The sequence below is a fragment of the Ptychodera flava genome, chromosome 20 (assembly GCF_041260155.1).
Source record: "Ptychodera flava strain L36383 chromosome 20, AS_Pfla_20210202, whole genome shotgun sequence".
NCBI lineage: Eukaryota > Metazoa > Hemichordata > Enteropneusta > Ptychoderidae > Ptychodera > Ptychodera flava.
This window is the reverse complement of record NC_091947.1, coordinates 5,494,597-5,519,997: the sequence shown is the minus strand read 5'-3', so window position 1 is coordinate 5,519,997 and position 25,401 is coordinate 5,494,597. Positions and strand designations below refer to the sequence as shown.

Below are 25,401 nucleotides of genomic sequence, written 5' to 3'. Positions count from 1 at the left end.
CACAGGTCCTAGTCGTCTGACAATATTATCGACGAGAAAAAATATAGGTTGCATAGCGGTGTCCAGGAATAAAGAGCCTGACGTGAAATTATTGTAGAATAAAGACTTTGCTATGAGACATACAACGTCCTTATATCGATATAATTTTTCGCATAAGCCTGCCATCATCCTAATCGAGGAAAGTGACATCACTGTCAAGAGATGTATGGCGATTCCCGTTGTTGAGACAATTCCCGGCAACATTAGCGGCAATCGAAGTTGTTCTTCAGCACGTAAATCGTAAGAGAGATGTTTTAAAGTTTTCTTGCCGCACATAAAGGTTACATTCCACAAATTTTAGGAACCCCACGAAAGTGAACCTGAGCTAGGGAAATTACGGATTTGAATGGCACAACGTCCGACCGGCAGAGTTTTGACTGGAGGGAACCATTTTGTAAGTGGATTGTGGGTAGCCCAGAATGCATTGTACTTTCCAAGATGGCTGCGCTCATTGCATACAAATGTTCACACATTTCTAACGCAGTCCGTAGAAATTATCTCACTCTGCTACTTGTTCGACGGTGCACAACAGCACAAAAAGAAAAGGTAGGCCGCCTAGCTTTAAATAACTCACTTCTTAAAACAATATGCTCGGCTACGTACTGTACCGGTAGAACACATGTGCTTGCAGCGTTAATATTGCGATGTTGTTGTTGTTGTTATTGTTGATATCCCTATGAGTAGGAGCACCCTCTGTCGAGGTAATAGTGTTCTGGTCGTCTGAACAAGGGATATATTGCTCGGATATACTCGATCAAAGGTATCGATCAAAGTCGATCAAAAGATATTGAACCTTATGCAATCTTAACAAAGATGAGGATGAATTTCACTTCTTATATTAGAATGTCCTGCCTATAAAGACTTTCATGTACTTTATATTTCAAGTGAAACTTATACTCATCCAAATTATTGTAAATTTACAGTGTTTGCTATAATCATCAAATGAAGGAACGATACGTAAGCTGTGTATATTTATTTATAAGGCATTTAATTTCCAAAAACAATGTCTCAGTAAATAATTTTCCTAACGATTGTAAATACTTTATTTCATACCATACATGTATTTATTTCATACCAAATTGTAACTGCTCTTGTGTAATGTAACTCTTTGCAATGGGCCTGGAGGCCTTGAAATGCAATAAACATATATATATCTTTTTAGCCGAAGGTGAGAAGTTGTCCAGCTCTGTGAAAAACACAAGTATTCAATGAATATCATGGGATTATATATTTATCACATGAACAGTCTTCTTATTTGCAGTGCAGAGCTTCGCCGCACTGCAGGTTTGATTCCGAGTGAAAATTTAAAGAATTTTTTTTGTGTGATGAAGGAAACTTATCGTTGTTAGTCAAATGACTTTATGCTTGTGCCTCCTATGTACTCATTTATTCAGTTGACCTTACGTTGAGGTGTAGGTTTCGGGTTTCGCCAACCTAGATCGCCAGGTATGATGTCCACATTGAGCCTTATGACTCGACTGAAGCCGCGGTGTTACTGAGCCACTAAAATAAAACGATTGACGGTATCCCTGTTTGATTCTCGGGAATAGCTATAGTTTTAGCGACTCAAAATTTCGTTGGACAAATATAACTTCTATGTTTCCATGTCTGGATTTATCGGGTCACCTTTTTGTAAAAAGTCACGAGAGCTAGCATGGCATCGATCACGACAAACCGGACCTGCATGTGTCTGAACGGTACCATGCAGGAAAAAAGTTCAAGTTGATGATTTAGTTAGGGGTAAATCGGATTTCTTATCTGTCATGTTCTACTGTATGTCACACAGGTGACAATTCGGGCCAGTTCATGTGATAAATATATATACAATACACCGGTATATATAACATAAACATGCATTGAATTGTGTTTAAATTCTCCAGAAAGGAATTGTTCTTGGGATCTTTGAAACAGACAATGATGTTGATGGAATTGCTTTCACTCCAAGTGCTGAGAACTTCAATCAGAGGACATCTGGAAAACTGTCAGAATTATTACATTTGTAAGTTCATTCTTCATTATTAAAATTGTAACCTAGCATATGTTTATCCTGTGTGATCCATACTCTGTTTTTTCTAATAATTTGTCAGCTCAAAATAATGTAGTAAATTATTAGTCCCCAATGACACCGTCTAGGGGGATTTATAGGTTTGGTCATGTCCGTGCATACGTGCGTGCATGCATTTGTTCGTCTGTTCACACAGATATCTCAGAGATTGCTTGAGCGATTTCATTCAAACTTGGTACAAGGATTACTCCATATATCGTGCATATGCATGTGAATTTTGCTTTGTGATCTGATTCAATATGGCTGTGTGACGGCCATTTTATTAAAAAGGCAAATGTCATTGACAACGACGTTTTGAAAAAGTGCTCTGTTTCTCGAGCGACAGCACTAAATTTAATGAAACTTTGTGAAGATGTTTTTAACACAAAGCTCTGATAGCACACAATGAGATATGTCAGTATTGCTTCAATTCATTGCTGATTTGCATATTTTATGAATTCTTGTAATTAGAGTGATATGTTTAGAAATACTGCTGCAAACTTGCTGAAATTTGGTACAGATCCTTAGCACACTGTCTCATAATAGTGTACAAAGACACTTTATATAGCAGTGTTGTGCAAATTAATTGCTAATTTGCATATTTAATGAACTTTCCTAATTAGTGGGCTATCTCCAGAATACTGCATTAAATTTCTTGAAACTTTATACAGATGTTAACCTCTCGTTACTCTAATACTGTGAAGGCATTAAGAAGTATCATGTCAATTGATTGCTAATTTTCATATTTGATGAATTCTCATAATTAGTATGATTAGTACTGCATCAAATTTGATGAAATGCAGCACAGATGTTTACATTTTGGTAGTATAATGGCATGCATAGATATGTACATGTAGTAGTATCATGTTAATTAACAGGACTGCTGATTTGCATATTTGACAAGTTTTAGGTTGATATGTCAAAGATTGGTTCATCAAATTTCATGAAACTTGGTACAGATGTTGAGCTCACACATTGCTTTAACATTTGAATGACGACATGTGTCATTTGAATTAATTGCTGATGTACATATTTTATGAACTTTCATGACTAGTTTGATATGTCTTGAAATGCTGCATCAAATTTGATGAAATGCACCACAGATGTGTATCTTTTCGTAGTGTAATGGCATACATAGATATGTGGTCGTATAATGTCAATTAACTGCTGATTTGCATATTAATGAATTTTTGTAATTAGGCTAATATCTCAAGAAATGGTTCATCAAATTTCATGAAACTTAGTACAGATGTTGAGCTCACATTGCTGTAACATTGAATAAAGACACTTAGCACTGTCATATTAATAAATTTTTAATTTACATATTTAATGAACTTTCCTAATTATACTTATAGTGACATGTTCAGAAACACTACATCAAATTTGATGAAACTTGGTACATATACCATGTTGATCTAACAGTGCTGTAGTACAATTCATTGACACTTAACGGGTGATAATGCAAAAATGTTTGGCAATATCCTGTGGTGTCAATTAATTACTAATTGACTTATTTAATGACCATTTGTAAATTAAGGTGGCAACCCACATTGGTTTTATGTTTTCACCACCATGGAACTCATCTTTAATCACAGACCCAATTAATGAACAGGACTCTATCCTCTCCAAGGACTTGTAATCAAAGTACCAATTAACAAGTGGGTACTGTGTCATCAACAATGACTGTTTTCCTGTACACATAGTACATGTACTGTATGCTGTCAGGAGAAAATGACATTTTACAGGTTTAAATGTGCCAGTAGGCTGGCTGTACCCATTCCCACAACAAGTATCTGTTATCAACTCTTATGTAATTGCTTTCTTATGACATTCACATTCAAGTGTGGAAGAAATGTTCTTGGCAATCGCCGCATTTAGAGAACTTTGTTGTCAAGATTAAACCAGAAATAGTAACCTCTTCAGGTTGTGAGAATTAGCTAGGTAAGTACATTGTATCATAGCAGAGAATTTACTTACCACTTCAAGACTTACAGAGGTATTGATTGATTCAAAAACTAAGACCTCCTCTTTTACATGTACTTCATGTAGTATTCCATGAACAGTCAGTGTTCCCAAGTACGTGCAGACCAGCCTGTAATTTTATCATTTTTGTTTTATTCCACGTTATTTGTGATCCAACTGTTCAAAACATAAATATAATAGATTTTTTAAACTGAGGTACATGTATGAAATAGGGTAGTTTAGGGTCAGATTCTACAGAAGTCTTAAACCTTTGTAATTTTGTGCACAAAGCCTTTTAAATGAGAAAAGATGTTTTAAAATTTTCAGATTGAGTTTCATGACTTATTTTAAGTGATGGAATACATGTGAACAATCAGCAGGTACATGTGTCTTAATTTGTAATGTTGACTTTTATTTGTAGGTCTGGTCAAACATTGAAGAAGGGTAAAAGTAGACTGTTTTATGGGATAGATAAGGTAGGAAATTATTTCAAACACTTTTGATAATTTAATCTTAGACAGAGTATGTCTTTGATGAACTATGACCTTACAGGTTTCAAATTACCAGCCATGGTAAACCTTTTACTATGTATTCAGATGAATTGAACACTTTAGGAGATTTCAAAGCAAGATGAGTGCAACATAATTGATGTGATAAAATGCTACAGATAATGTTCAACTAATGAACAGGTAGGAAAACCATAGACAGTAGAAGCCAGACTTTTTCTATGGTCAAATTCAGTATTCAACACCCTTCAACAATGTACATGTACAGCGCACACAGTCAAGATAAACGACAAAATGGAAGGACATGTATGGTAAAACAAAATATATTTTGCATAAACACTTACATAACAATTATAAAACAAACAGTGTTTCATAGGGAAGTGCAAATGAACATGTTGGTACACCAAATAATGAAACCGTGTACAGGAAAAATAATATGGAAGAAAAATTTGGAAAATGGTCAGAAAGCTGAACTTAATGAACTTACAAGTACCAGGGGTTTGTATTAAAATCTAGTCACAGCCTGCCCAATGAATTCAAGGCAGTATCATATTAAATACAATGTAATCAAAAGATCAAGTAATTTAGAAGATTTCAGAACTTATGTTTTCACATATTGTGTAAGTAAATCAATAATTTACTGAATAAGTTTATGATTAGTAAACTAGCAATTTATGTAGCTCAGTGTACCGTATTCCTTGTTTATATCACTGTTTTGTACCCATAAACAACTCTGTAATTGTTACCATAACTGAATTTTGACTCATAAAATCTGAAGGTAGCCTTGGTCTACAAAGTTCATTAAATGTTGAACTTTCTGATTGATAGACGTACTGATAGATGACTTGCTCAATACACCAATGAAATATCTCTAGCTTTACTAATAGATTCTTTAATCAACGAAAATATGTTTTCTGTGAAAGCTTTATAAAGATTGATAGAACATTACATTTTAATTGAGTTGTGAAATGAATATTGAAGCGTAATTAATAAAGATTTACAGTTTCTGAATGTAAATGATGTCTCATCCAGAATCTCACATTATAATCCTTAAATGATCATGCATGGTAAGAATCTGGACAAGCGGTGATAGCATTGGTATATTTGTTTCAAAATTTCCTCAATAAGGAGTACACAAGTGTTGCTGTTGTTGGACTTGGAAAGCAGTCTGCTGGGGTCAATGAACTTGAAGAGATTAATGAAAGCAAAGAAAACATTAGAACAGCAGCAGCAGTTGGCGCGAGACAACTTAGAGATATTGGTATCAAAGACATAGAGATTGATCCTTCCACTGATGCCCAAGGTAATATTGTGTGTCACTTAAATTGATCTGCTGATGTGCAGTGTTGAATAAGCTCTTTCTCTGATTGGTCCATTGTCACTATTCACAGCGACTTAGGGAGTCTATTTGTATTGTTTTAGTTATATTGGTAAGATTCAGCTACCCAATTGGATAATAGTCTTTACGGCCCTGGTACGGCTTTTGCGGCCCGAGGTCGTATGGCGGAAGGGCCCGAGCGTGCGAGGGCCTGTATGCCATATGACCAACGGCCACAAAAGCCATATCAGGGCCGTAAAGGTTTTATCATATACCTTATGGAATGATAAATATGTAGTTTACATAATATTCAGCATTGTTTAGCAGATAAAAATGCATGCCATATCAAAAATTCATCGCCATTTGTGTCAGTTTTTCAGAAATACGATGGCCGCTTCCCGTCGCGGGTTGACATACATAATGACGTCATTTGTTTACCTTCAGAATTCTAGAACGTGCAAAGCAACATCTGTACTGTATGTGACCAACACATCGTCGTAAACCACGCGCCTCTTTACGGCAACAGCTTAGCAATACACAACGACGTGGTTGATCTTGGTGCTCACCACCACACCAGCATTCACTGTCGACGAAGAGCGCGCAATGTGTAAATATTTAATGTTTTTGGACTCAACAGCTCTATTCACACCAAAAAGACGTAATTGATAATTATTCTACAAGGAAAAGATGGGTTTCTTTGCACGAGGACCAGCAGTGGCAAGTCTGTATGCTACCAGGCAGGCTGTCCCCATCGTGTTTCACGAGCGTTATATCGAAGGGTATCGCATAACTCGAGCACCTGGCCCCACGCCTCGCTCTGCACAGTGCCGACCCAGGCGTAGAAAAACACCGCTGTGTAAAACCCGTTGGTCAAAACTATTGATCATAAATTTACTTTACTACAAGTTATGTATAAATGTTTACGTATCGATCTCTTCATTTAGGTTCACACTGAAAGCTTTCTTATCGTGCTGTGGGTATACACGGAACTAGAAGATGTGTGAATGGTAGTATTGGGGCCCTTTCATTCAAGCTGGTGGTGCATCTGCTCCGCGATACAAATGTACGCTAGGCTCCCGATCGTCTCTACACTGCCGAAATCACAGACCTTGGCAAATTGCGCAGTTGTTCAAGTCCGATCATGTTTCATTAATTCTTCACAAAAGTTACGCTAACAACGGAATCAAACCAAGAGAGATTTAGTTTGTTCCATGGGTTTGCAGTTCAGCCGGGTGTGAACACGTATATGCATACACTGCTATCGAAGTAATCGGAAGTCGTATTTGGAATGTGATTATAGGGGTTAAATATTGATATTTTGAAACTTCAAACCCCCGATTTTCAATTTCAATGTGTTTAGAAAACTGTTTGTAAAAATTTTGTGATAAATTAGTTACGTTCAATCCATGGACGACGCAACTATATTTCGATGTGTATGGTGCTTACATATCAGACATGGGCTGTCTCTGTGTGTTGCTTTCGACACCTTGTATCGTACGGTGTGTTAACTTCGCCAAGTTTGTAGCGCCCGAAATAGCTTCTACCGAAAAACTGACTATTCAAAACGGGACAGCAGCGTCACCTGACTTAATTTGCGGTATCATGACTTGTAAAACGCTATCAATACGGAGCGAAGTCAGTACAACGAACAGCATGTCTACTACCTCCATGGTCACACTGAGTGTACGGGATGACCTTGAAGTGGGACCAGGCTTGGTTCGTTGTTAGCCGTAGTCTCTTGTGTTCATACCGAAGCCATAGTATTCATGTGTTGTCGCCGTTGCTCTCAATCATGACAGAAAAACTCTCAAAATTTTGAAAGCTGTCAGATTTAATGCAACATATATCGGAAGAGATGCAACGGAACCAGAGGATCTCAAACCCTGAAAGCTCGATTGAGTACACACAGACAACGAGGAGCTTGTCTGTTGTGTACGACCCGACATGACTTTTTAAAATGGATTCGTGATTGGCTAATTCTGATTATATGTTCTCATGAATAATTAATTAACCCCCATTCATACTTCCCCACTTTCCCGGCGTAATCTACCAGAGCTTGATTTTTGCGTAGGTCAGCGAAGCGGAAATTATTGCTCTGGCTCGCGAGAATGGACCAACAGAGATCAAGGCTGAAATCGAGGTGTAAGAAGGACAAAAGGGTGATGTCAGTTTCTGGTAATTTATACTGAACAGGCACGCACTTAGTATGCACAGGATTTCACTAGAATTTAGAAATAAAAGCCGATGTCACCAGCGCGGCTCCACTGTCGCCACGCACAACTACGATCTGAGCGCTGGCTTTGTGTACGAATGGAACATTTGCGGATAGCAATGCGCGTAGTAACCAGAATCGAGATAGTTCAGAAATGCACGCGATTGCCGATATTAGGGCACCGGGCCGGGGTGTGATACGTAAAAAATTGCACGGATCTGAGGGTGCTTTCTCCCATAGCTTTACACAGGCACGTGAATGTAGGTATTTGATAACAGCTTATTCAACGCTGCTCATTAGCCCAAATTGATGTATTGATGATGTCACTGAGGTACCAGTGATGTCATCGATTAGTGTGCGGTCATCAATAATACCATATTTGTCACACATGTATAAATTATGTCATAATTTGGAAAAGAAATGTTTATATCAATATAACGCTATGTCATTTGGTGTACTGGAGCTACATGGCGACTCAATAAGAATTTACATATGTACAATGATAATAATTGGATCACTAGTATCTCTAAACATTGTGTTTCTGTAACATTGAAATTTAGAAATAATATTTTGTTGCTACCATTCCATATTTAATCCTCAAAAAGTGAGCCAATAATTTTAAATTTAGAAAACAACTATGGTTTTAAATAGAAATCCTGGCAGCTCATGACCTTTTCCTGTTTGATATTTTTCTGGGCAGGTCACAAGAAGGCCTGTGTCACAACACTATGCTGCTGGGCCATGTGCTCACTGTATTCAGAATTTTTCTGTAATTTCTAGCTTGGATTATTGGAGTTTCTGTCATTAACATTTAATCTTCTGAACTTAAAATTTATTGTGCTGTCAAAATGCAATTCTTCTCTGTAAACATCATTAATTTTTATTATTGATTTCAGGAGATCCATATAATAAATACTAGTACAAAACACTTGTTCTAATGCTACTTCAATAATCTCTCTCAACTTTTTTCAATGAACTATAAATTATACTTTTTTGAAAAAAAATGGAAAGTACATATTCTAAAATTACCTTTCTCAAGGCTGTTCTTTACAGTAGGAAGTTTTCTTGTAAAATGGACATCAACATTTTTCCTAAAGTACCATTTAAAAACTATTTTCTGAATCGCATTTAATATTTTCTTATTGCAATCCTTGTTTGATACACAGCTGCCGGTGAGGGCGCTTCTCTAGGACTATTTGCATATGATGAACTCAAACAAGAATCTAAACGCAAGCCTCATGTTAATCTCAGTCTCCATGGCAACCAAGACAGGTACTAGTATATGTGAAATTAGATTTTTTAGATGTAAACAGAAGCTGTAAAGGATACTTTGGTTAGGTCAATGTAATAAAAGCTAAATAGATATATACAAATGTATAAATTTATACATTGCAGATTTTCTGTGGAGCCTTCTATGGTTATATTTTGATTACAGCTAAAATAGAAAATGTGTGCTTTTACTGTTAAATGGGTTGGTAAAATGAGACAAGTCAGTTTGGACCTTTTAATGTATTTTGAACAACAGAGAACTTACAGAAAAAATGGTATATTCATTCATTAATTCTTGAAAATGTCGGCAAAACTTAGAATTGCATTTATAGATGTATGTTAGGTCAAATGGTCTCAAGGTTGCAATCAAACAACTCTGCAGTAGACTCACAAATTACCTATAGTGTAATCATATGTCGAAAATGCAGTCATATGCCAGAAACACATGAATTCTCTGTTGACTGAAAACCAAATCTGTCTGTGCATGTTTTCCTGAGTGAGTGTATTAATATTCAACACAGTGTCATGGAATTTCAATGTAAAAATTTTAAAGATTTGTAAATGAGTTTCATTGTTTTCATATTTGATTTTTTTGTAGCCTTGATCAGTGGCAGAAGGGAATTTTGCTTGGAGATTGTCAGAACTTTGCAAGGAAACTTATGGAGATGCCAGCCAACAAACTTACACCTGTAGAATTTGCAAATCAGGTGGTCAGCAAAATGACTGATTTAGACCATGTTCAAACTACTATTCGGTAATTATCCATTTCTTTTTAAGATCTTGTGATAAAGCTTTAAAAATTCTGACACAATAAAAGAATATTCCCCCTAACCAGTTAAATGCTGCCAGTGCTACTACAATGTAGCTTATTCCCCAAACTAGTTAAAGTTTACATTAGTGCTACAATGTAACATTTTCTCCAACCAGTTAAATGCCACCAGTGCTACAATGTAACATTTTAACATTCCCCTAAACCAGTTAACAGTACCAATGCAACAATCACAGTCTCTCCATTATGCTACAGTGTAACATTCTCCGTAGCCAATTAAATGCTACATGTACCAGTCAATATTCTCCAAGCAAGTGAGTATTTATAACAACAAGTTTTGTGAACTGTCGATTATCTCAAGCTTTGCCATCTCAAATCATTACTCAAATACCGTATTCTTGAACAAATTCAGGCAAACTTTGCACAAGAAAATTGTTCAATCACATATGCAAGTCAATTTTTTCACAAAATAATATAATACAGCTGCCAGGGACAATATTGGGCTGAGGATGTTGTCTTACAATATGGTGTTTATGCCAACTGTGATTTGTTTTACAATATAGTCTACCTTTGGAGACCAGGTAGCCACTTTTTCATAATTATTTTTAATGTAGAATGGTTGCTCAGATACAAATGAATTCTTTGCAGTCAAATTTATGTCAAAGCTGATATGCTATGACATGTGTGTGCATGGTATTTTTGTGAGACAATCTGATGCACTTCCTGGATGTCATTTTACTAATGAAACTATGTAGTCTCTTCTCAAACATGCCTAAAGACATTCGTTTAATCTTTGTCGATGGACAGTTTTTTATGGCAGTCATATTAACCTCTATGTTTTTTATGATACAATCCATTATGGATTTGAGATGTACAGCTTGTTTTGATGCCATAATACACACATAACCACTTTGTTTTATTTTTAGTATATGACTTTGAATATTACTACCATGCAGCTAAATTGTTTTCAAAATTTTCTTGTATATATGAAACTTATTCCATGTGTCCAATGCTATAGAAATATCTAATAACTTCAAAAGCTAACCTCAAATTGTACAAATCCAAATAAGATGGCATTGTATGTTACCTTCAATTTTTCAAAGCTATATTTCTCTTCATAGATGACATGAAACCCAACATACTACATTTTCAAAAAGCAGGGGATCTGAAGTTCAATATGGTAGTACTGGTTCACTCAAAGGAAGAAGGTGTGAATACTTGGACAGAAAAGAGAATAAATTTTGATTTGGAAGTGAATGAAATTTCCATAAACTTTTTGAAGCTCTTCCTACCACAATCAAGAATGACATCAATAACAGTTAATTCACGTACCCTATCCTCAGTGGATGACTACATTGAATGTAGGATAATGTCATAGAGTTCATTCCATTGGTTTCATGTTTGATGATGTAGCCAATGGTTCCATCACCCTAATAGTTTAGATTACACAGTCACACATATATGTACACATCATGTTCTGATATCATTATTTTGTTGTATTTAGGAACAAACAATGGATTGAAGAGAAAAAGATGTTTTCTTTTCTAAGTGTTGCTCAGGGTTCAAACCAACCTCCAGTATTTCTTGAAATTCAATACTCAGGATGCAGTAATAAAGATTCACCTCCATTGGTACTTGTTGGAAAAGGTGTAACATTTGACTGGTAGGTCACTACACACATATTGACACCCCCAAACACAAATTGTTTCGATCGGCCTTTGGCCTCTGGAAACAGTGGTAATTAACTCATAGTCCTTGTGATGCATGTATGCCGTTACCCTCATGGCCAGTCATTATGTGTTTTATAACACACCTCAGTCATAGTCATACATAGGAATGTACTATACACAAAACTTATAGATATAATATGTAACAGATACATTTCATTGTTAATTCAAACTTCAAACCATGTTTCATGAAATTCAAGCATTATAATAAATTCATGCTTCAAACTTGGAAATTCAAACTACACAGCAAACAGTTGACCATCATCATGATGTAAGCTAGCATATAAGTTAAACTTTTGGTTTTGGAGTGGTTCGGCATTTGAGTGAACCTTTTCCCCACAGTGTAGCAATACTTCTGCCAGACGTTCATTGCACCTTTGATTATCATTTTCATCCGTTTCAAGTCCGTATTAAAACCAGAGTTTTCAGTTCTTCTTAAGAAAGTAGGATAAACCTAGAAATTTCTTGACTATCCTTTTGCTCTTCTGCAGACAACATCTTTGTTTGTTTGTTGCACAAATGTTGTTTTTGAATTAGTGGGCATCAGTTGTCGGAAGTGATGCCTGGCAGGCAACAGTTCCAACAAATGATGCCCGATGATGTTGTTTATGTGTATCAGCACAAAAAGAATGCATCCCATGTGACTATCATTTGACCAATCAGAACACAGACTGTGAATGATGTGTGTTATAATCCTACATGTAACCTAATGATTACTAACTGATCAATAATCATCAGACTGTTTTCTTACATGAAAAGTTTTGTAATAATTTATGGTAATCTTCACCGACAGAATTTTCAAGTCTAGATGATTTTTTTTGATGTCAAGACATTTGTTGTATGACCTGATTCTTAGGAAATCAATTTGAATTACCAGCGGGTCCCTTGATAGTTTTTCAGTCTGATCAAGAGTTTACTCAATTTGCTTTATAAAATTTGTAACCATGGTGATGTGATATTCAGGTGTGAAATTATCAGATTCCCTGACAAACATTCCCGTAGAGAGTTTTAATGAGTGTGAAAGGGCAAAGCAAATTCAGGGACATGTATGTATTTTATTACTTTATGATATCTTTGATCATAAGTGTGTGTAATGGTCACCATGGTAATTTGTCTTGTAAGAGTGATAATTTTTGTAAGCAGTTAAAACAGTAGAAATCTTTGTGGATATGGTATTACTGATAATTTTTATCTACGATACAAAATCAGTCAGTTCTCAAAAAATTCTAATTTGTCACCCTGTTCAATACCTTCTGTCAGTTAGGTCTGGAAGTAAAATTTTCGATTCAATTTTAGTGGAGACAGTTTATATATATATCTCTGCAGTTTTGGATCTTTGTATTTATTTCTGCTTTTAATCATTGTCATGACCTTTCTTGTCACTTAATATGCTTAATTAACCCCCCTTGTATGTGGTAATGTGGCTTGAGAATTTTACATAGCAATATATATGGCAGAGTTTTCGGGTCTGTGTCAAAAAATCCTTTTCTCAGAACCATTTGTCCGATAACTTGCACTTTGGTTTGTACTATGTTCCAAGGAAATACTACATTCTGACTTCTGAAATTATATTTATGATAAAATTTACTGACACTGTACCTTCAATAGTGTGTGTGTGTGTCACTGCGATCTTTCAAGTTTTGTGCTATTTTGAATGTCTTTGCCTGAAAAGTGTTAATGAGAGATTATTTCGTGTATGAACATTTCATTCTATGTTAACTAGCTCACAGGTGTAGAAAATTGAACCATGTTATTTGCATCTTTTGCAGTGGCGGTATTTCTATAAAGCCTGCTGCACAAATGGACATGATGAGAGGTGACATGGGTGGGGCTGCCGTGGTTGTTGCAGCATTGCTTGCTATAGCAACTCTCAAGATACCCATCAACGTTGTTTGTTTGACTCCATTATGTGAAAACTTAATCAACGGAGAAGCAGTAAAACCTGGAGATGTCGTGACAGCAATGAATGGAAAATCCATACAGGTTAGTGGTCATGCCATTCAGGATATTTCTGTCTGTAAAAAAATACTAAACTTTTTCTGTGAAACATAAATGACGCATCGGGAAATTTTCATTCCACAAGAAAATAAAGTTTGTTTAAAAATTCAGTATCTCATTTTGATACACTTGTATACTTACATAAAATCTGTTTTTATTTACTTCATTTTTTTACCAAATACTTGTAGCTAGTAACAATGTGCCTTGAAAATAGTGTCCTTTGAACTTGACCAGAAATAGCGAAAAATTACTCACAAATTATGGTTTCATAACTTCACCTCGTGGTATGATATGGGATTGATGTCCCTTTTGATCCTCCCCCTAACTCTGTCTGAGACCGTGTTCACGTAGTAGTCCATGCTCATCATAATTGTAGTTCCAAATTACAGTCACAACACTATCCAACCCAACCTTTACTTGGAACATTACCCTCATCCAACCTGGACACAAAATTTGATTCATCCAACTTGCAGTTACAGTATATCAGTGGCTATAATCAAACATGTACTACCTCAAGCCAAGTTGGATTTCCACCAACTCAAGATTGTTCCCTTTGACCTCGGAGGATATTATTCATGTTATGGTATAGGGCTGACTCAAGGAAATTTTTAAATTCACCCAGGGTCAAAAAAAAAATTAAAATTTAGTTGATTTCCTAGTAACGATATATTTCCCACATCCATTTCAGGTTACTATTAGTGTAACCAATTAGTGATAGCAGAGTTTGTATTTACCAATATTTGAAGATATGGTTAAAATGTTTAGTGCATTTTATTTGCATTGTTGCGATGACATACACAAGGGAACAGTGACCAATGAAATGAAATTGATAAGAATGATATTAACCTTTAAACCCTGACCCTTGGTAAATGATATATGTGATATCATGTGGAGATTTTGATTCAAAAAAGGTGCAAAAATAGTAAATGATGTTTTTAAGGAGCAAATATCTGTCAGAATGGGAGTGAAGAAACTCAAATAGTCTTCCATGTAAACAATACCATCAATAATATTATCAGTCAGCTAGCTCATTTTGCCTTATTTAATACATCAGGTTGACAATACAGATGCCGAGGGTCGCCTCTTATTGGCTGATGCATTGCATTATGGGTGTACATCATTCCATCCCACTGCTATTATCAATGCAGCAACTCTCACAGGTAAGATAGTATTACACAGAAACAGAGAAAGCTTTCAAAATTTCAGTCATTATATAGGCTTAATGAAAAAACTACTCATCAAAGATTCCTTGAATCAGGATCACATAAGGGTGATAAAACTCTTGATAGACTGATAGGTTTCTTATTGGATTTACCAAAGTACCTACAGAAGTTTGATTTAGATTATTGATGTATCAAGCTGTCCCAGTGAAGTAGGAAGTCAATAAAGGTTAGTTGGAGCACCCTGCAGGACACTGGTTAGTACTTTAATTTGCAGAATGACAATGTTCTACAGCTGCATACATGTAAATTCAGTGCATTATGGGAAGGGTGTCCTTTTAGTTGATTTATGTACCACTGAATGTTGTTTCAAGAAAGTATAATTTCATGTATCGGTAAATGGCTGACTTCAAGCAGATTTTCCTTCATTGATGTGATAAGTTCAGTGAGATGAGAGGGCATTGAGTTTTTCTTGGTGTTCATGTGGCCACATCTCTAGATTCTTTCATTTTACAATAAATAAATATGGAATGTTTTGATGTCAAAAATTTTGTAGTGCTGATACAAGACTTAATTAATGATATATCCATCATTTTATGAAGTTGACAATCATACATCAAATTCTGTCCACTTCAAATTTTTATGCAGGTGCTATGGCAGTGGCATTAGGTTCGGCAGCTACTGGTGTATTTACAAACTCTAGGAAGCTGTGGACCAATTTATACATGGTTTGACCAACTTATTTCTCACTTTTTCCAATTTACACAAAGTTTGATGAACTCATTTTACAGTTTCTTCCAATTATATCAACAAGTCTATTTATTTTAAACACAGCGCATGCTTTGTAATCCCTTCTAAGAGTCACAGCATAACAAGAAACTTTCTATACTACTGAGGTTGAAAATGGTCAAAATACCAGTTACAGACCAATACACTTTTTAGTTAACTGCAATACAATATAGCAGGACAATGCCAGATGTGTAGATATGTTACAGAAGTTCTCACAATTAAGAGTGTTACATGCAGACTTAATTTAGTGCACTGTGTCTGTATACTCATGCGTATAAGATAATAAAACAATCCGAGGCATCAATCATCAATGAAAATTAGAATTTCTACAAATTGGAGTTTCTACATGAATGCTTATCTTATTCCCCAGGGCTTGTCTCAACCAGATTGATAACTGGTAATGTTTGTCTGGTTCTGCAAGACTGAGAATTTTAATCTCAATTCTCATTTGTTAAATGAATGGTTTCTCTCTAATTTCCGTCACATTTTTTTTCAAACGACAGGCAGGAATAGAAACTGGAGATCGACTTTGGCGAATGCCTTTGTTTGAGCATTATACCAAACAAATTACAGACAGTCAGCTTGCTGATCTGAATAACATTGGCAAGGCAGCACGGTAAACAAATATTTCAACAATATACAGGCTGTAACCAGCTGAGACTTAGCATTTACCAGGTTGGCATATGACCTTCAAACTCTTATTAACGGCACTGAGCAACATTCTTATCACTAGAGGGCGCTGTATCTAAATATTTGTGAGCTCTCCTTAGTCTGGTTCCCTGACCCATTTCCCCGGTAGAGGGCGTGGGGAAATATAGGGTCAGGTACCGGGTAGCCATCTTGAACAGAATTTTGTTCAAGATGGCGGAGGTTAGTCACCTGACAGAACATGCTACAACAAATATGGCTGCTACCATGAAAACGCCGGTCAAAATTCGACTAGATCAGAATTATGTTCGAACAATGGTATCCTAACCAAAAACATTGGCACACGAGACGGGAAACAGAAACTGAAAGGATTAATCCAGAAGTACGGGGAAATAGAGATGATTGAAGGCTGGCTGTGAAATCGCAGCAGTACTTGTGCAAGTTGTGGCGTGTATCGAACTAGGGTCGTTGACTCGGAGGTCATCGCCGACAGTGGCGTGACCCCAATGACCAGAGCACGTTCGATACACGCCACAAGTACTGCTGCGATATCACAGCTAATTGAAAGCAAACTTCGTTGGAACTGTGAACGACGATTGATTTCGATGGATAGAATGGTGTCCGAATTTCCTGAAAAATGCCAGGCATCATGTCGACGTTCTAAAAGTATCAAGAGGTGTGCTAAATCACAGTGGCTAAATCATGGAGGTAAAAAGTCTTTCTTTCTACCTCCACGGCTTTGTGGTACAAACAAGAAGTTGGTGTCAAGTGAGCCTGAAAGTGCAAAAAACAAGAAACATGAGAAAAAGTTACAAGTGTTACTTTCATCCAATCACAGCTTGTTTTATTATGACCCAATAGCGTCCATGTTTACATTAGCCGGTACCTGACCCTATATTTCCCCACGCCCTCTACCGGGGAAATGGGTCAGGGAACCAGACTAAGCTCTCCTGGACTCATGCAGGGCAGGTTTTTAGCTACTATAGACTATAGTCTATAGAAGCTATTGGGATGGGTATCCATCCGGCGTCCGTCTGTCATCCATGGCCAGTAGTCAAGAATTCTGCACGTTTACATTTTTCACATTTATCCATGCACGAAATTCATTCTTTACATTTTTTAGCTACTATAGACTATAGTCTATAGAAGCTATTGGGATGGGTATCCATCCGGCGTCCGTCTGTCATCCATGGCCAGTAGTCAAGAATTCTGCACGTTTACATTTTTCACATTTATCCATGCACGAAATTCATTCTTTACATTTTTTAGCTACTATAGACTATAGTCTATAGAAGCTATTGGGATGGGTATCCGTCCGGCGTCCGTCGTCAGTCTGTATGTATGTATGTATGTATGTATGTATGTATGTATGTATGTCCGTTTGTGAGGCGTCCGTCCACTCAAATATCTTGAGAACCGCTGTACTTACTGATTTGATATTTGTTGTGTAGATGAAAAATATGATTTTGAGAAACTGTTTTTTTTAATTTTTTGATATTGTTGAAAATAGGCAAATTAATGCCAAAAAAGGTGTTTTTGGTAAAAAATCTTCTTCTTCATAACCGCTGGTCAGACAGCTTTGTTATTTGGTATACAGGTCCCTAGAGGTAACCCAACTTAGATTTGTTCAAATTGTGATGAAATATGCAAATGAGTATTTTTAAGGAATTTTTTTGTTGTTTTTGGTCAAAATTTGACTTACATTGTATGTAATTCTTGTACTGTGTAAACCCTATCAATTCACCCAGAAAAAAAATAATTAATATGATTTTAAATAATTGAATTAATTAGGAAATCATCAAAGCCAAAATAATTTTAGTGTAGAATTATCAGAAAGTTCAACTTTTTTTGACAGTTCATAGTGAAATGCTTCCATCTTGGAGGATTAAAACTTGTAAAGGCAACTTTCCTGAATCCCAACTTTGACATATTCTGAACCGTCATTTATTGTGCCCTGTATGTTATCTAAAAGAAATTGCTCAAAATAGTCAATAGAGATAGAGATAGAGAAAGTTCTAATTTCCATTTATGGTTGACTTGGTAAGGATAAAATAAAATTACTTTTTGAGGAAAAAAATAGAGTGGTCAATTAAGAGAGTGGTCAAAGTGATAGGGTTTTTATGGTAAAGCTGGGCTGTAAGATTCCTCATGTGCTATTTATAGCAATTATGCAATCTGTGTAAACAGTGCAATGAAAGTTACATGATTCCTTATAATGCTTTTGATGACCTTGAACTTCTTAAGTTTCAAACATTTGTCTCTTCAGTGTGCTTTCTCTGAGTATGTACAGTCTCAACTTATTCAACAGAACTCACTTACAATTTTAATCAAAGATATCCACCTTCTTCATCAGTACATGTGTCACAAAAGGTTATTCTCTACATAACACAGCAGAGCTCTGTCAACTGTTGAGTTGCTTGTTCTTTCAAAACCGCTGGTCAGACAGCTTTAATATTTGGTTTACAAGTCCCTAGGATGACCTAAGTGAGATACATGTAATTTCATACAGTCAGGAAATACTTAATTTTGTATCCATGTCTATAGTAGCTTCAGGGACTTTGGCCCTATGTTTACATTTTTGACACGAAAGGTCTGCACGAAATACATTCTTTACATTTAATACATTTTTTACATTTATTACATGAAAGGTCTGCATGAAATACATTCTTTACATTACATTTAATACATTCTTTACATTCTTTACATTTAATACATTTTTAGCTACTATAGACTATAGCCTATAGAAGCTGTTGGGATGGGTATGCGTCCAGCGTCAGTCTGTATGTATGTATGTATGTATGTATGTATGTATGTATGTATGTATGTATGTATGTATGTCTGTTTGTGAGGCATTGTGAGGATATTGTTGAAAATATACAAATGAGTGCCAAAAAAGGCGTTTTGGGTAAAAAATCTCCTTCTTCATAACCGCTGGTCAGACAGCTTTGTTATTTGGTATACAGGTCCCTAGAGATAACCCCAACTTAGATTTGTTCAAATTGTGATGAAATATGCAAATCTGTATTTTTAAGGAATTTTTTTGTCATTTTTGGTCAAAACTTTATTTCATCAAAACCGCTCGTCTGACAGCTTTGATATTTTGTATACAGGTTCCTACAGATGAAGTAAATATGATGTATTGTTTATATGATGAAATCTGCAATTTTGTATTTTTGGTGAAATTTTTGCCATTTTTGGTCAAAAAAAGTGTTTCTCTAAAACTACTTGTCTGATGCCTTTGATATTTGGTATACAGGTTCCTAGGGGTTGTCTTAGTGTGATATCTTGAAATTTGATGACATTTTCAATTTTTGTATTTTTGGGTTAATTTTTGCCATTTTTGGTCAAAATATTTGTTTTTCGAAAGTTACTCATCTGATAGCTTTGATATTTGATATAAAGGTTTCTAGGCTTTATCTTAATGTAATATATTGAAATTATGATGAAATCTTCAATTTTGAATTTTTGCAGCTAATTTTGCCATTTTTGGTCAGGCCATCCTGAAATGAGCTATCAAAGATATCCACCTTCTTCATCAATACATGTGTCACAAAAAGTTATCCTTTACATAACACAGCAGAGCTCTGTCAACTGTTGGGTCGCTTGTTTTTTCAAAACCGCTGGTCAAACTGCTTTAATATTTAGTTTACAGGTCCCTAAGATGACCTTAGTGAGATAATTTCATACAGTCAGGAAATACTTAATTTTGTATCCATGTCTATAGTAGCTTCAGGGACTGTGGCCGTATGTTTTGTCATGGCTTATCCTGAAATTGATAAATTGGACGCAATATGAAGTAGAACAAATAGTCAACATCAACAGTTACATATGCAAGAAGCAACGATTAATGGGGACTACAACTTTAAACCCTGACCTGTAATGTATTCACTTTCTAAGACAGATATAAGTCCTTCACATGTCTACAAAATTGCACCAAAAATTCCTGTTTCTGGTAACACTAATCCAATGTTCTCCCCAATTCCGCTTCCGTATGATTGTTGTTTAATCTTTCATAGCAATGTCATGTGACATTTTATGTTGGTTGAATATTTTTGAATTAGTTGATGACTGTGCAAAGTAAATTAATTTAACTATAAAATGCAATCTTTGCATTCTGGTGCACACAGGTTAAGATGAACTGTTAGCAAATATCATTTGAGGTGTATATTTGTGCCAATTGACCAGTATCCAAAGACAGATCAACCTCTGACTTCCATATTGTGGAATAGCAGCTCAAGAATATAGACAGCTCAAATAAACTTGTATATAGTTATAACAGATACCAATATAGATGGCAAAAAGGTACACCTGCCATCATGATTTCAGTTAAAATCAACGCAATCTTTGCAGTTTTCTATAAGTGTAACTATTAATGTATTGAGTAGTTGATAATTATGATTACTGTTCTCACAGAGATGGTGGTGCCTGCACAGCTGCAGCTTTTCTCAAAGAGTTTGTAACATGCTCACACTGGGCTCATCTAGATATTGCTGGTGTTATGACTAACAAAGATGAAGTGCCATACATTGGCAAAGGCATGTCAGGTCAGTAACCTTTGTCCTAAGTGTTGTGTCTCTGATATTGCACTCTGAACATTGAGGGCGCTGGTCACTCCACACATTCTATGATTCAGTACATGAAGTGTGTTCACTCAGAGTCAGTTACAGCATTGACTGTTGAAGCACTCAAAACCAATCATTCACTTATCATTTTATATGATTGGTGTCAAAGACTTCTGTTGTATAGTTTAGTATTAGTGCATCATTTCTATGGGACACTAGTAACTTTGTATGTGTCAGTATCTATTTTATCAAACAGGCCTAACTTCTCAGTCAAATACAAGTAATGTGTCACAAAAGCCACTTTGTCCATTGTAGAATTCTCTGAAATAATTTCAACTCCATCATTTTGATGACAGTGTGCTATTTTTTATCCATTGTTTTCATTACAAAAACCCAAAGAAGGGGAATTTTTCAAAGATATTGAATATGAAACCAAATCTAGTCATTTGAAAATAGAAATAAAAGAGAAACTACATTGTGGCAAAATCATTTATTTTGTTCAAAAATCAAAAGTTGAACACTTCTTTCGGGGATACAAACCATCATCTTAATGCAGTGTTTATCACCCATGAACTTATATCTTACTCTCAGGGAGACCTACTAGGACTCTTGTTGAATATGCTTCAAGAATTGCAGATGATATATGTTAAGAAGATACTATGCCCCTGTGCTGAACAAGAGGATATCCATGATTTCAACTCTAATATTTTACACAGAGATTTTATCCGATCACCAAATATATTTTGGAGGTGTACCTAAAGCACCATAATAGAATTTTAATTTCTCGCGCTGCAAGCATTCCTCAAGGTTTTAGACATATGCAGTGATTTGTTTCATACATTTATGTTCGTGTTGGTTAAGAGGGCCACATACATTTTTATTTTGTTGACATACATAAAAGACATTTGTTTTAAGCTCCTTTGTCAACAAGACAGAGTTTGTCAAATCAGTGGTTGTCCTCTGTCATCTGCTATCATTTACCAACTTTTTACATTCCAAGCTTCTTGTCCAAAACTGCCGTACAATTGCTTTGATATTTGATACACAGATGCCTAGGGGTGATTTAAGGATTGTTTGTATTATGATAACAATTAAATTTTGCAAAATTTTATTTTTAAGGAGATTTCTTTCATTTTTGGGTGAAAAGTTGTTTTTCAAACCATTGGTCCAATGCCTCAGAGAGAGCAATTGGAACTTTGTTAAAATTATTCTGAAATGTGCATCTTAATTTATGACCGCTGAGTTTTGTAATTTTTAGTTAAGAAATTTGAATCATTTTCTCAAGAACTGCTGTGGAAGCAACATTAATATTTAGTGTGCAGGTTTAGATGGATATTTTGAAAGTGATGCAATCTACAATTTTGTTCCTTTAAGGGTTGTGTGTGCCTGGAAAGTGAAAGGATTTAACTTTCATCAAGGAATCTTTAAACTCTTTCAAAATCAATTAGAAAATGGGGATCACCATATGAATTTTTTTACTAGAGAAACAAATTACCCAAGAGTTACAGATATTTTATATTCAAAATGATGACTCCTTTTGATAATTTTATTGATAAAATAAAATGTTTGATTTTTGAAAAACTAAGATGATGAAATATTTTTCTTACATCGAGAGCTTGAGAATGAGTACAGACAAGTGATAGATAAAGAAAAGAATTCAGAGTCCTAATATCTGTCCCCTAGGTGCAGTCTACCTGAAATCTAGTCCTAATATCTGTCCCCTAGGTGCAGTCTACCTGAAATCTAGTCCTAATATCTGTCCCCTAGGTGCAGTCTACCTGAAATCTAGTCCTAATATCTGTCCCCTAGGTGCAGTCTACCTGAAATCTAGTCCTAATATCTGTCCCCTAGGTGCAGTCTACCTGAAATCTAGTCCAAATATCTGTCCCCTAGGTGCAGTCTACCTGAAATCTAGTCCTTATATCTGTCCCCTAGGTGCAGTCTACCTGAAATCTAGTCCTTATATCTGTCCCCTAGGTGCAGTCTACCTGAAATCTAGTCCTAATATCTGTCCCCTAGGTGCAGTCTACCTGAAATCTAGTCCTAATATCTGTCCCCTAGGTGCAGTCTACCTGAAATCTAGTCCTTATATCTGTCCCCTAGGTGCAGTCTACCTGAAATCTAGTCCTAATATCTGTCCCCTAGGTGCAGTCTACCTGAAATCTAGTCCTAATATCTGTCCCCTAGGTGCAGTCTACCTGAAATCTAGTCCTAATATCTGTCCCCTAGGTGCAGTCTACCTGAAATCTAGTCCTTATATCTGTCCCCTAGGTGCAGTCTACCTGAAATCTAGTCCTAATATCTGTCCCCTAGGTGCAGTCTACCTGAAATCTAGTCCTTATATCTGTCCCCTAGGTGCAGTCTACCTGAAATCTAGTCCTAATATCTGTCCCCTAGGTGCAGTCTACCTGAAATCTAGTCCTAATATCTGTCCCCTAGGTGCAGTCTACCTGAAATCTAGTCCTAATATCTGTCCCCTAGGTGCAGTCTACCTGAAATCTAGTCCTAATATCTGTCCCCTAGGTGCAGTCTACCTGAAATCTAGTCCTTATATCTGTCCCCTAGGTGCAGTCTACCTGAAATCTAGTCCTAATATCTGTCCCCTAGGTGCAGTCTACCTGAAATCTTTTGTAACTTTTGACCCCAAAATTAAATCACCATGAAACAACCCATATTGATCATATGATATATTGACTGAATCTCATCTTTTGGACTGTTCAAATTATGGTGGATTCTGTTTTACTGTATTTTGACAGTAATTTTCCTTTTTTTGTCAATAAATCATCTAAACTGTCTGTCCAACTCCTTGGATATATAGCTTGTTTAGCTCGGTGTTTAAATTCACTAATTTATCATGCAGCTATTTCAAATTTTTCTCAACATTTAATGTGCTCAAGATATCATTTCAGCTTAATTAAAAACTTGCTAATGTCAAGGAAATCCAAAATCGCAAATAAAGCATGCAAACAATTCAAAGTGTTTTACATTACTTTTGATGAAATCCTCAACTATTGTATTTTTTTGAATATTTCTCTTATTTTTAGTCAAAAACTATTTCCCTTCAAACCTATAATTGTATACTGCCATATGACTCTGCCATTGGGAGTACTACCATTATAATTGGAAAATTGTGTTTGTGTCACCCACTTCATACAAACAAATCAAAACCTGAAAAAATATCAAGGGCTTAATAAGCCCTTTATATTCAGATATTTTCAACTGATATCCAAATATCTGATATATTTTTAATAATAGTGAAACTTGCCAAATCTAACAATCTTAGTCTCCGTTTGTTAAATTTAACATTGATATAAGCTTCCAGGTCATTTTTCTAATTTAAAAACGAACAATATTTTGAACTCTGATTTTGGAGAGTATGCTAAGCTTTTAATGAGCATGAACAAAAATGAAGTTCCAAACTGTCATTTTTTACTTTATAAATACTGCAGTATTTACTTCAAAGGAGTCGTGTTTTGTTTTTTGACTGTATATATATGCTTCGAATCATAGCAGCTGAATTGTATGTCAATTTCACTTTTACATTTGTAAAATACACCAGAGTGCAGTCACACTTGACTTTCACCTTGTGGTGCAGCACTTGGATCAACCAACCATTCAAGCAAACCAATTTCTGTGCTTCTTGGGACACCAATGCACTTTCATATCAATATTCAATAAATTTGACTGATAATATAGTATACAGTTTAGCCCTTGTTGTTGTCTATACAAATGTTGAAGTGTGTGAGATGACAAGTGATAGAATGTTGAGCTGAAAACACTAAACCATTGTACATTGTACCTAACCTCACTTTACACATCCCTAGGAGTATCCTATAAAACGGTTTTTTCACACATTTTCACATGTTAATGTCAAGTTAATCAAGAATTTCTTCATTGAAACATTGTTTTACTTTTTTATTTGCAATTTTGAGGTATACCATGGTGTGCATGGATCCATTTTATGGACCATTACATGTAGTTCTTGTCCATATTGACCCAAGCATCTAACCAGATATGAACTGTAAATGCTCACATGTTTCATGATACATTGCAGTTATGTGTAAATTTGAACCTTTGCCACATGTTTACAACTTCATTGAAAGTATTATGTTAACATAATAAACAATATTCACCACAGATTAACTCTATAGGTCATTAAGTATTCAAATAATTAGCTGAAATAAAAATAATTAATTTCTTTGACTGCTATCATTGTATCACCACTTTATATAGCAAGTGTAATTGCCTTTGTTCAAGTCCTTCAAACTATATATTCCAAACTTTGAAAGCTCATGAGATATGCAAACTATAAATTAGCTGACATGAAAACTTAAGTGCCAAATGACTTCCAATATTGGTATAACCTGGTATAATCATCAATGTACATAGCATGTTATG

At 35.6% G+C, this 25,401-nt stretch overlaps 2 protein-coding genes across 5 annotated transcripts in view; one reads left to right on the top strand and one right to left on the bottom strand.

Annotated features, from left to right (window-relative positions):
- LOC139119833 (palmitoyltransferase ZDHHC16-like) overlaps positions 1–456 on the bottom strand; it is a 63,306-nt gene extending 62,850 nt beyond the window's left edge. For all 4 annotated transcript variants that reach the window (XM_070683746.1, XM_070683747.1, XM_070683749.1 and 1 more), the window contains exon 1: positions 4–456. In XM_070683746.1, coding sequence (XP_070539847.1) covers positions 4–315 — 312 coding nt within the window. In that variant the 5' untranslated portion in view covers positions 316–456. The remainder of the gene's footprint in view (positions 1–3) is intronic.
- Positions 434–24,701, top strand: LOC139119831 (cytosol aminopeptidase-like). Its single transcript, XM_070683745.1, has 13 exons — positions 434–585; positions 1,920–2,038; positions 4,467–4,521; positions 5,680–5,854; positions 9,248–9,353; positions 9,949–10,104; positions 11,624–11,782; positions 13,616–13,829; positions 14,899–15,004; positions 15,653–15,732; positions 16,297–16,409; positions 20,855–20,985; positions 21,595–24,701. Exons 1-13 carry the CDS (start codon positions 478–480, stop codon positions 21,651–21,653), a joined length of 1,581 nt encoding a protein of 526 aa, XP_070539846.1. The 5' UTR covers positions 434–477; the 3' UTR covers positions 21,654–24,701.
- Positions 24,702–25,401: the final 700 nt, after the last annotated feature.